Source organism: Bombus vancouverensis, chromosome 7 (assembly GCF_051014615.1).
Source record: "Bombus vancouverensis nearcticus chromosome 7, iyBomVanc1_principal, whole genome shotgun sequence".
Classification (NCBI taxonomy): domain Eukaryota; kingdom Metazoa; phylum Arthropoda; class Insecta; order Hymenoptera; family Apidae; genus Bombus; species Bombus vancouverensis.
The window spans coordinates 14,619,342-14,632,425 of NC_134917.1; the positions used below are offsets into that span (position 1 = coordinate 14,619,342).

Genomic DNA, 13,084 nt, shown 5'->3' on the forward strand with positions numbered 1-13,084 from the left:
TAAATTTATAATATGACAGTGAATATCCTTATGTCTTCATTTCATTTATTAACAAATATGTAAATAAAAAAAATCCTTATAGTATGATATACATATTTTATTTGATTCATTTACATCATATTCTTAGGATAATTATGTTTAAAATAATAATTAGTACTAAATATTTAAATAATTAATAGTAAAAATGAAATGTGTTGAAATGTTGAACATTATATACAGTAAAAAGAATAAAGTAACTTATACTTTTAAATTTACAATTTTTATACATTGTTACTTATACTTTAATAAAATTATTGATTTACTTTCAAGATTTTGTAATAGGCATAGAATTAGGCTCAGGTAACAATCCTAATGTTTGTAAACAAATCTGTGCTGCTTCTGCCTTAGCTTGTTTCTTGTTTGGACTCGCAACACTTGGTTTGTATTCAATTCCATTTACTTTTACCTAGGATACAGTATTAAATATATATACATAATTTAGAAACAAAAAAGACACACAAGTATAATTAGCACAAAATTACACATACTTTAAACAGGAAATTTTTTCTATGATCTGGTCCACATTCAAAACATAATTCATAAACTGGTGCACCAAGTTTTCGTTTTGAACAATATTCGCCTAATAATGATACTGGATGTTTACCTGCAATATATAAATTTAAAATTATTTGTTATATCAAATTGCTACAATATGTAAATTTTCACTAAAATATACCTTCTAAAGTTTTGATTGCTGGTACTAGTGGTTTGGTTGCTTTCCCTATTTTTTGTCCGATGTCTTGCTCAGAAACAAGTCCTCGTTTATCCAATTTTACTTCAAGCTGCAAGGGCTCAAGAGTACCTTCTTTATTTTTTCCCAAACCCTCCCCTGGTCGCCAACCCATCTTCTGTAGTAAAGCCATACCCATCCCACCCGAAACAGGCTGTGCTGATACTAATTGGTCCTAAATAGTTTTTTAAATTAAGATATAATGAATTTCACAATGTTAATGAAATTAAAAGTTAAAAATGAGAGAAACATATAATCAAAATTAATAAAATAATTTAGTTATTCTATATGCAATTAATATATTTTTTTAACATTATTCTAATATTTTTGGGGTGAAAATACTTACCAAAAAAATCAAAATTTGACATCACGCCGCTGAAGTTGTTTCTTCTCTGACGTAGCTATGTGCCTGTAACAAACCCTCAGGTGGATGCAGACTAATGCTAAATATCCCAGCTTTATAAACAAAAGATACAGTAACTCCAGATGAAATCCTGTGATAGGAAGCTGATGATAATTAGCAATAATCTAACAAGAGCCCATTATATACAAGAATTTCATGTAATCAATATTTCTATACACTTATCTTTGTTTTAAGTACACCTACAATTTATTTTCTTAAATACTAAATGTAAAGTATAATTACATTAATTATATAGTCTAATCATACAACACAAAAATCTATAAAATAATGGAGCTCCTGTGTCCATGCAGGCACAGAATCTACTTCTATGTAAGAAATAGTCTGTGCCTACATTACAGTTCTTATCAGATCTGCTATATATCAGAATATAGCATTGATCTTGATAGAGACTGTACCTGAAAACTTGTTACAGGCAATATCAGTATCAGGTAATGCATTGTTAAAAAAAAGAAAGAAAGAAAAGAAAAGAAAAAGATATGGAAAGAAAAAAATGAAATTGTATTATGTACATATATATAACACAACAGTGTCAATATATGTCTTAATGTTCATATTTATCATCTTATTAGTACTATAAATTATAAATTAGGTTACAAATATGTATTTAATTAGATTATTCCTACCAGAATTGCTTAAAATAGTTTTCCATAGTATATATATATATAGTATAGTATAGTATTTTAAGCAATATATATATATATAGAACAACAAATAACAAGATAAATTATCTAGTAATAGTGTTACCTTACGAGCCCAGGCTTGATAACCTGAAGTAAGCTCTGCAGGTGAAAGTACTTTGGCTCCTGTACTCCCAGTAAATTGACCTGGCATTTGTTTACTCTCAGCCCATGTTTTCATCTATGTAATATACAAATAACAAATATATGAAAATATTAAAATATTTGTTAAGTAATTACATACAACAGTACCTCATTTTGTGCTCTATACATTTCATTTTGAGCACATACATCATTTGGATTTTCTCTTAATTTTCTCATTGCTGCTAATCTTTGAGATACTATTGAACCAATATCTATTGGCTGAAAATATAATGTACATATAAATGCAAGTATATATGTAAAACAATTAAATAATAATTATCTATTTTCTATACCTCTGCTGCTATCGAGTGAGAAAAAACTGCCGACTGCACTGGATATATGGATGTAGTCGAAGGTGTTATAGGAAAAGATTCAGTTGGGACAGTAGCTGGTATAAATTGTTTTTTCGTTTCTGGCTTCTTTGGGGCAACTGGTATCCATTCATTTTCTGCAATAAACAAGAAGTTTTGAATGATAAAATCATTTTGATTATAATAACAAAAACATTACCACTTTTTCTATGATGTTGTCCACTTGATACAGGAAATTGTAAACGTAATTGATTTGATGATTCTATTGTTTTTTCTTGGAATGTTTTGGTTGGTAATTGCTTTGCATCCTAAAACGTAATAATTATAAATAATTTATTAACATAATACATATACATAATATATATACAGACGCAATATGTATTTAAAAATATATATATATTAAACTTACCTTAATATTCATGATAATAGAACTAGGTCGACCCTTTAGTAAAAAAGGATGATGAAAACCTTTTTCAGATTCACTTCCATCTTCTTCTGAAGAGATACTTGAAAGTTCTCCTAATGCCTCAGATTTTGATAATGACTTGCAGAAGTCTGAAATAAAAAAATAATTATTATTGTAGCGGGACATCAGCTAGGGAACAATTGGAGCCACACTGTTGTTTTGCCTCGGAGTACCAATATCGTTAGGATATACATAATGTAATAATAAACCAACTCCGGGCAAAACAATGTCGCCGCTACGTGTAACCGTCTAACAAAGGCGAATTGAAATTTACCGGTACACCCTCGACCAGTATAAATAAACAAACACGATCGTAAGATGACCAGTTTTTCAGTTTCAGTCTCGAGCGATTTTATTAGCGATCAACACACAGTCTTTAGCGAATCAATTAGTACCGAGCGTCTTAGCATACATTCTCTTAACCACCTGTATCGAACAATCTACGGTTGAGTCTGTATTAATTTCTTTAAAATATATTTGACGGTTCCAACATCGAGTAATCTCATTATTGAACTACCACACGACCAACTATCCTCATTATAAAAGAAAATTATTAGAAGATAAAATTACTAAAGATTATTATAAAATAATTATTTTTATCAAGGTATATACCTGTGAGTTCATCCACAGTTTTCCCTCCAGCTTGTATTGCAGCAATAGCTTTATCTTGTTGTACCAATGGTAATGTACCTTGTTTAATCATGTTTATTGCATTTCTTCTTGCTATTTCTAACAATTTCTTTTTATCAATTTCTATCCGTTCCCTTACAAGATATGGAAATTAATGAATTATACATGTAACTGTAAATCTGTATATATTGACATATACATATAGTTATAAAAAATAATACTAACTTTCGTTCTCTACTTCTACTTCGTCCTCGTACATATTTATCTCTGCTTCTATCATCACTGCGGCTTCTATGTCTTCGTCGCTGTCTACATTTCAAAGATTCTCGTTGATCACTACTTCGACTTTTGTTGTATCTATCTCTACTTTTATCTCTTCGTTTATCCCTTTCTCTACTTTTACTTCTACGTAAACTCACACGTGTACGAGATTCAGATCTTCTTCTCTCTTGAGAATGGCAATTATGGGTGTGCTTGCTATCTTTGTTTATTGTAATTTTGCTGTTATAATTATATGCTTTTTCTTTGTATTCATTATCCATATACAATTTTGATTTTTCTATTCCTTCTGATCTTTTGTCCACATCTCCTAATCTTTTCTTTTCTTTCTCCCTCAAAATTAATCTTAAATCATTTCTTGCTGTTACTTCTCCTTTTACAGGACTCAATGGGGCTCTGTTTTCTACCTTTTCTAAAGTTGGACTCAAAGTTGATGATCTAAATGAAGTACAACGAATTGGACTAGGACTTAATGTTGGAGTTCTATTATCTGTACTACTATCAGATAATTCACCATCTTCCATTCGAGCTGCCTTTTCCTTTTCTTTATTTTCTATTTCTCTAACTGTATCATTATAAACTATACTATTTTTAAGATCTTTTATCAATATTTTCCCTTGATGTCCTTGCTTTGGTTTTTCTGTGTATAGAAAAAGATATTACAGTAGCAATATATATCAATATGGATAATGATTTTTTATTTAAACTAAGACTTAATGAACAAATTATATATCAATCAACAATATATTTTAAAATCATTTTTAACATAAATGGTACAAACCAAGAACTTTAGATATTAATTGCTCTTCAGGATCATCTTCAATTTTTTTTGAAATAGGTGGCAATTGAGGACTATCAGGTTCCTTTGTAAACATATTTTCTAATTTTGGATTTTTTTTAATTATTAATTTCTCAAAACTTTGTGATCCATCTACATCTTCTTTTCCTAGTCCATTATCTTTATTATAACCTTTCTTTTTCATATTGTTGCATGTATCAAGTTTTGATATTTTACTTTTGGGTTCATCTGAATCTGACGACTTACTTGAATCATCTTCATGTCTCCGTTTTGTTTTCTTTCTATGCTTTCTTTTCTTTTTAATATCTATTTGTTATAAAAACAAATAATGTTTAATCGTAAATAATATATACACTTACCTATTTCTCTAGTTATTAATAATGTTTTGATATTACTTTCAAGATCACTGTTACTCTCAGAAGAATTTCGCTTTGACTTTTTTTTATGTTTTTTGTCTTTGTGCTTATGTTTCCTCTTAGTTTTTTTTTTCTTGACCTGAGATTTAATAGGTTTCTCAATTTTAACACTTGCATTTGGAACTTGCTGATCAGTATTTTCTGATGACACTATTTCTTCTTCAGCATCAAATGTGCTAAACAACTCTGTTAAAATTTCATTTGAAGATTTTTCTGGCAGTCCGGGTTCCGGCTTAATTTTTATTCTATCAACACCGACAGTTGTAATTAAATTTGCAATATCAAACAGATCTCCCATTGCTGATATTAATTCATTGTAATGAGTTACAAAGAACACAAATATTTAAATCTGTATCGATTTAAGATATTAGCATCCATCACATTCTATCATTTCATTTATGTCATACTATCGTATCGAACAGTCGCCATTTTAACAATCACAGCGACATCTAAATAATTAAAACTATGAAGAAAGAAAACATTTTATGTATCTTCCATAAATAAATAGAGATAGATCATCCTAAGAGTAATATAGTTATTTTATTTTTCATTCAAATTATAGCTGTATGTTCCATCCTATATCGTTAGCTTTTTACACGTTAAAATCTTTGTATGATTTATCATATATTTATACTTTAATTTGAAAAATAAAAAATATCATAATATATACATATGTACATGAGAACGTTAGATAAAAATGAATGTATCAGAGTATATATAACAAAAAGACTACATATACAATATTAGATGCTTTAAATCAGAATTTAACAGAAATTATTTTTCAACTAATGCTAAGACTACAATATGTATACTTTTAAAGGTCATTTAAAGGGTAATAATAAAGATATTGTACTTTTTTATTATACATGGTCATTGAAAAAGTTATATTTCTAATATACATACATACTTTAATGAAATTTGTATCCTATTTTCGACATATTACAAAAACGCTTTTAGGATTTTGATGATTTTTACAGAACATGTAAATGTATATGTAACAACGTATTAAAGAAACAAACAAAAAAGATACGACAATCCATTTAACATATGTATAAAAAAAGGCGCAATAAATAGAAAATTAATAATATTGGCGTGTAAATTTTGAATATACAAAATTTTAGAATATCTTAGAATATTACATAAAATTTAGCAATTTTACCCAATATTCAACTTCACATGGAATAAATTTGCTTGAATAAATAACAATATATGAATAATAATAATTTAAAAATTTGGAAATGTTAATAAACGTGTTTGTACTTTTCATTCGTAATTGTATTTTTAAATACCGAAATTGTTTTTTACATACGCTAATTTTTATTGTATTATTTTAGGTTCACATAAATTATACACTTAACGCATTACATACTTAACGCATGAAGTAGAAATTGCAATGGAAATGAATGGAACAATTGTAGATAAAGATCTGTTACATACAGGAAATATATTTGTAATAATTCCACACTTTGCACTTTACTTTTAACTGTCTTCAAAAAATCAATATTTAACTAGAGAAATTTAATAAAAATGCAAGATTGTAATGCATTTCGTATTCTATTTTATTATTTTCTAATCCTTCAATCCCCTATACCAAATACTTACAGTTGCTATGATAAGTGATAAATATTTTTTAATCGTGATACATGTTAAAAAATGAATTTCTTTATACATTGATGTGAAGAATTGAGAAAGTCTAACGTACACTCATGGCGACGACTTGGCTTCTTTCGCTTTATTGCTCTCGAAACTAGCGCGTTTTTTCGTTACAATTTGATTTCTTTCGCTTTTTCGAGTTGTATCGAAGCATTTCGGGAAGGCGAAATTATTCATTATCAGGATGTATACAAATACTATAGAGCTGTGCTGGCTCGGTTAGCTGGGGCTTGGATTCGTAACCGAGAGATCCATAAGTTCGAATCCGAGTCCCAGTCGATTTTCAACCAGCACACCTGCAACTCGATTTATTCTTAGTTGTATTATGCTTATTTTTAATGCTGTTTCTGGTGGTTCGAAAAAACACTTAAAAGTAAAATTCAAAGGACAGAATCACCATAAATATATCATCCATGTATGCAATGTATTTTTATCTATAATTGTAGTAATACTATGAATATGTATGGAATACTATGGGATGAAAGCTCGTACAGTCATCGTAACAGGTTCTCTACATACTGCACAAGTTGTCATGCCAGGAGCACATTTTACACAAGCAACCATATGTCCACATGGTAAAAATACCACTCCTAATTCTCCGTTATAACAGATTTTGCACATCCTTGCATCATCAGTAGGTTTGGTATTTTGTGTTTTTATATTTGATGGATTTTCTGCTGGCTCGGATTTTAAACTTCTTTTTATGGGTTCTGTATTGCTTCCAATACCCCAAATATCATTATTTTGAGAACTTGATCCTGGATTGCTTTCTGTCTCTTCTTTCCTTTCTACTTCTACACTCGTAGGTTGTACTTTCTTAATAAAACTGGGTAGATTCATCTGCATTGTTTCCTGAAATAAATACAATATCCATAAGTATGTAATGCAGTTATTAATTACTTATTATGCACATGGCATAAAATATGCAATTAAGGATATAGATTTGTGTACTTACTTCTTTAGAAGGTGGAGATATATGCTGGCCTGTTATTTTATTTACATAATCTTGCCCTTGCACGATTAATAAATAACAGCATTTAGAAAACCACTTAGCGTGTTGCTCCCAAGGATCATCTTCTGGTTCCCAATCTTTCAAACCACCTCCACAGTGGTAACACAAGGTTTGGTCACCTTTCCCAGTATAAAAAAAGCCTGCATCGGCTAATTGTTCTTTTGTTTGTGGCATAGATTTAGGCCATGTTACAAATGTATGTAACCTAGCATCATAACTAGCATATTCTGGATGTACTGGTCCCTTAGTTCTTCCCAGACCTAAACAGCCAAGTTTAGCTGTGCTTGCTAGTTGTAATTCCATTGAAAAATTATGGTCATCGGGACCAGATGTAGGTCGATATTCTAAACCATAAGGACTACATACATCTCTACTTCTTGGTCTTGGTGGTATCACCGTACCAGGATCTACTCCAATGGGTATATTACCACAGTTCAGTTTACGAATAAATCTACACCTTGCAGACCATCTCTGATGATCGACCATGGGTATATCACCTTCTACCCATTTACATATCTCAACTTCACATTCAAAACATTTTACTTTGTCACTTTCACCCGTATAATAAAATCCTGCAGCTGCAAGCTTTTCAGGTTCAATGTATGTTACAGGCCAATTTTCAAAACTCTGAAGTCTTGCTGCTTCAAAATGGTAATCAATATTATCTGTTTCATCATGACATATATCAGGTGTTACAGAAACTGATGGTGTTAAATGTACATTTCCTGAAGATTTTAAGTTTGTATCATTTCCTAAGTCTCTGTGTTTGATTATACTAATCATTTTATTTGAATTATTGTTAAAAATGTCTTCAAACCTATTAAAAAAATTGCATTTGTTATATAAAATATTAATTGTAAATAAACTTTTATTAAAATATTATTGACCTGCAATTATTTTTTCTACTCTAAATATCTTTCATAGCATTATTAATAAAAATAAGTAAAGTTAACTTGCAATTATATATAATAAAATTGTGCAACATATGGAATATGCATATTTAAATATATACTGCGTTGTATGTACGATCGTATAATACATTTATGGGACATACCACCCGCATTTGATAAGAAAGAGGGAAGGGGAAAGAACTCTAAACTTGTTAGATGATTACAATGCCGTTATGATTCGTGAATGACGGAGTATCATGGACTTTTCTCAGTACATAACGTTGAAATGACGCAGCCTACGTATCGCACACAAACGAAAACTTCCGAGAACTCTCTCTCTCTCTCCTTCTCAATTCTTAGAGTATACACAGGCTCATGCTCTGTTCACCGCCCTGTGCAACGTTGCCGCTTGTATGGCCCGTATTTCAACTTCTCTTGTTGCATTACACCACTGTATGCTCATGAGAATGAAATGCATCGACAAGGGCGTAGCAACTAACATTTTACATTATTTAATACTATAATTTAATGTTACAAAATCTTACTAAATTTATTGGTCAACTAAAAACACCTAAACACTTCATGCTACTTTCCATTTTAAAGTTTTTATATAAAACTGAAAATATGTAATAAATACTATATATATATATATATATAATATACTTTAATACGTACGAAGATCATTTATTAAATCTTAGTTAAAGAAAATTAAGAACCTTCCACAAATGACGTTATAAGATTTTGACTTTTAATCTAATAATAATGTTGTGATACTATTAGGAAAAATTGTAGTTTATACAGATCACTAAACCGGTTTATTAAATTGTATACTAGAAATCTGTAATGGACTTTTTTCTCTTTTTTTCAAAACGCATACTTTTCTAATGTTCCCGTTTAAAAGAAACGTAGTACCGATGCCGATGTCGAAAAATTTTACAATGACTGAAACACGTTTATACGATATAAAATACATATACACATAATAAAAAATGATACAGTTATTAACAACGTATCTAACTTTAAAACAAACTTTTTCAAACAGTATATATTTTTTAATGTTCATATCTCTCTCATGAAAGATTAATAAAATTTGATATAATTAAAATCAGAAAAAGGTAATTAATCGATTAATTAACTTTTATATTCCGTCTCTAAAGTAAGGAAAATATTTTAACAATACGTAAACAAGAAAGAGAGAAATATACAATATATACATCGCGGAATTAAATCTTAAAGTTACACTGAACTTTCACATCTGTTTCATTTTATGACATTTGGCAACAGCGTAATCAAGAGTAGAAAAGGGAGAAGTGGAAGAACACAACGGAAGTTGGTATGCAAGAAAGATAGCCTCAACCAAACATAACTCATTATCTTCTTACAGCAAAAGTTAAAAATTGTTTTTTCAAAACTAGAGTGATTGTACAAATTACTATATATTTATGCTATTTAGAGCACATTTTAATATTTGAAATGTTTAATCGAAAGATGCAATTTCTGTATAATTTATGTAAATTTCATAAACTTGTGTAAATTATTAACAATTTGAGTCCATGAAATTATTTCACTAACATGTTTCATATTTTCACTAACAAATAAAGAAACGTTTTCAGTTAATTTTTTCTCGAAAAATGTTATATCTGTACGATTGGTAAAACAAAAATGCTTTACATATATAACATACCAATATCAGACGTCCTGACTTCGACAAGTTGCCAAATGTTCGAAAAACACTATTATCAACGTTATTATACAAAACTCGTCCATTCACTCATACCTTTGGCGTGCTTGACACTGAACGTGGCAAAACTCCTGTTTCTACCTCCTACCTATCCTACCCTGCCACATCCCATGATCCCACTCAAGCAACTAATTATCGATATTGCGCATGCGCGTGCAGCACCACGCAAAGAATCTACCTATGCCTAAAGCGGACAACACATTTGCCATTAGTCATTTAGCGCAAAATTTAAATGGAGCATCGAATCTCATCTTTCTATTATTATTAATTTCCTAGCAGAAATTTATATACATGATTATAGTCGTATTTGGTAACATACCTAACGTATCTATCTAACTTCAATTCAGTTCTTTTTTCAACTTACTCAATTTTAAGTTTAGGTAAAGTTAAAAATAATTACGCTTTATTCATTCATAAACATTATCTTCCACCTGAAAATATAATGCTTCTATCCAGAGGAATTAGAAAGAGTACATACATATATGTGTCATTCGTGCAGCGTTTTCGCGGAAACCTACTTCGCGCAGCGTAGAAATACGAAGTACGATTAATGAAATATTTCACACAAGGGTGAAATTTTTTTTTTAAATTCTATGCGTTCGAAGCTCCAGAGATGTATCGCGTTTCTTTTATTTGCGAAAAAATGTAATTCCTTAGAGAAGATATTATTTCTCATACACCTAACTTTTGGACTCTGTATTTTATCTTTTTTTTTTTTCGTAAATATTTCTGTATAACGTAGGATTCCGGCGCTATCGTTTATGTGCAAGCCATCGAGATTGTTATTTAGGATTACGATGTAGCGGATCTTCATTGTGGGCCAACTAAAGAAATGTCACTACTGATAATAACAGATGATAAATGTTTGAATTAATTTTTAAGCAATTCAAAATTTTTTAATAATACGAAAATGCAAATTGTTTCGAGCATAATTAGGATATAATTTCAAAACTATCATAACTTCTAAATGTAATACAATCTTATTTCATTTGTTTGATCAGATATATACTTAAGAAATGTATCATTCTGTTTTCCTTCCAGTTGAGACAATGAGTCAGTTTTTATGACCCTAAAATAATTCTATGACTAGCGTATTTTATGACCGTAATAATCACAATCAATAGAACGGATATGAAAAAGCGGACCTGAAAATGCGACCTGATATAAGATCTGGAAAACAATAACACCCAAGAAAATAATTTGGGTCTATATCGCATATCAAAGAATTAAAGGGTACTTAATCATGTATACCCTTTATAAAGCCTGTAGTTTTCTACTCCGGACATCTTTCAATATCTTATTTTCTATATGACGGTATTCAATTTTTCCATGCGATAGTTTTCATTTTTAACATCACATTGCACATTTTACGTAATTCTTCCAACCATCATCTACTATCACTACGTTGCATCCAATGAAACCTCGAATATCTTACTATATATAATTTCACATTTGCATTTATTTTTATTTTTTTTTAATTTCGTTGTTTGTACGAATGAATTGACTATATTTCCGATAAACAATCTAATCTTAGTATTCCAACTATTAATTAGGTCTAATACCGAAAGTCAAGCGATATAATCAATTCTATACAATCAAGCAAGAATTCTTCTGAGAACAATTAGTCAATTTCTCTATCTATTGATAAACACAAGCCGAGTTTTGTATTCAAAGAATGGAATTGTACTCTAAAGCTATCTGTCGATAAGGAATCAGATATATCGTAAATCGAATCTCAATATTCTCCACCCTGATCCAATTTTGCAATATAATGTAAGAAAACACGGCAGCACACGACAATATATGTATATACATATTATATTTTTAGTGTAATTTTTTATTTATTATATCTTTCATACTTTTATCATTGAAATAAATATATATTAGTAAACATACTAATATAATCTTTTAAGTAAAAGAATATACATATATCTAAAAAACATAATGAAGAGGTTTCAAACGATACATATAAATATATGATCAAATGTTTTAATATCGAATGTTCTTAGGAAACAACAATGAAGTTTTTCCCTAAGCCCTGTAGTTCCCACTCAACTTGATTTAACTAAAGTGTAATAATAATAATGAAGGTCGTAGAAAAAACACCGATCAATCTACTACGTTTTCTTTGTATGTATGATTTTAGTTGCATATTAATCCAATGCGTAAATTTCTTGGAAATATTTCTTAAAATGACAATTTGATAAAATCAATACATATGTATATATATCTATTTTTTTAAATATCGTCAGATTTAAACTTTTTTTCATTTACATTTCAGCATTTCTGTGGTATTTCTCTGGTACTTTTACCATTTTTATATGTAATACAAATTTAATGTTTTCAGAAATATAATATTATCTGTTATAGAATTATTATAACGAAATATGTTAAAGATATTGTTTTATATACGTACTTGGCATCCGGAAATACACAGTTAAGAACATCAGTTTTACAGTAACAACTAGTGATGTATCAATAACAAGGACTATTTATGTTACTAAATAATCTAAGATAGCTTATCTCAGTTTTAAATTACATTGAAAATGTACTGATTAATGTTATTTTTTAAAAACGAGGTATTTTATTTGTAACACTGGTGGGGGGCGCACATAATAGATCTATATTCAATGTATAAATGAAATTACTTTTATATGTTTTATACTGTATTAATTTTGTCATACCATTGTAGTAACGCTGATAATAATAAAAAATTTGTAACTATTGACATTTGCTGTATTTCTACTAATCCAAACCTCGTAAACCAAATCTTAATACTTTCCGATGCGATTCAACCTGGTAACATAATGCAACACAACCCAATATACTACAGACAATATTAAATTCATTTCGTTCAAAGTACATAATTGTAA

At 29.3% G+C, this 13,084-nt stretch overlaps 2 protein-coding genes across 7 annotated transcripts; both read right to left on the reverse strand.

Moving 5' to 3' along the window:
- Positions 1-82: 82 nt before the first annotated feature.
- On the reverse strand, positions 83-5,384 carry LOC117155173 (Son RNA binding protein). 3 transcript variants are annotated; one of them, XM_033330850.2, is made up of 12 exons: positions 4,895-5,377; positions 4,482-4,805; positions 3,647-4,340; positions 3,404-3,555; positions 2,735-2,880; positions 2,525-2,633; positions 2,308-2,462; positions 2,123-2,233; positions 1,938-2,051; positions 716-944; positions 528-643; positions 83-445 (listed from the first exon to the last, which is right to left on the reverse strand). In XM_033330850.2, exons 1-12 carry the CDS (start codon positions 5,211-5,213, stop codon positions 305-307), a joined length of 2,610 nt encoding a protein of 869 aa, XP_033186741.1. In that variant the 5' UTR covers positions 5,214-5,377; the 3' UTR covers positions 83-304. The 3 variants fall into 3 exon arrangements, with proteins under 3 accessions (XP_033186741.1, XP_033186752.1, XP_033186760.1); XM_033330861.2 differs by lacking the exons at positions 83-445; positions 528-643 and adding an exon at positions 1,116-1,225 and having other exon boundaries at positions 813-944; positions 4,895-5,384; XM_033330869.2 differs by lacking the exons at positions 83-445; positions 528-643 and adding an exon at positions 1,116-1,178 and having other exon boundaries at positions 813-944; positions 4,895-5,382.
- A 784-nt stretch (positions 5,385-6,168) lies between these two features.
- LOC117155235 (baculoviral IAP repeat-containing protein 8) lies at positions 6,169-12,703 on the reverse strand. 4 transcript variants are annotated; one of them, XM_033331025.2, is made up of 3 exons: positions 12,628-12,703; positions 7,524-8,397; positions 6,169-7,420 (listed from the first exon to the last, which is right to left on the reverse strand). In XM_033331025.2, exons 2-3 carry the CDS (start codon positions 8,361-8,363, stop codon positions 7,040-7,042), a joined length of 1,221 nt encoding a protein of 406 aa, XP_033186916.1. In that variant the 5' UTR covers positions 8,364-8,397; positions 12,628-12,703; the 3' UTR covers positions 6,169-7,039. The 4 variants fall into 4 exon arrangements, with proteins under 4 accessions (XP_033186916.1, XP_076476223.1, XP_033186896.1 ...); XM_076620108.1 differs by lacking the exon at positions 12,628-12,703 and adding an exon at positions 10,248-10,378; XM_033331005.2 differs by lacking the exon at positions 12,628-12,703 and adding an exon at positions 10,155-10,340.
- Between the last annotated feature and the right edge of the window lie 381 nt (positions 12,704-13,084).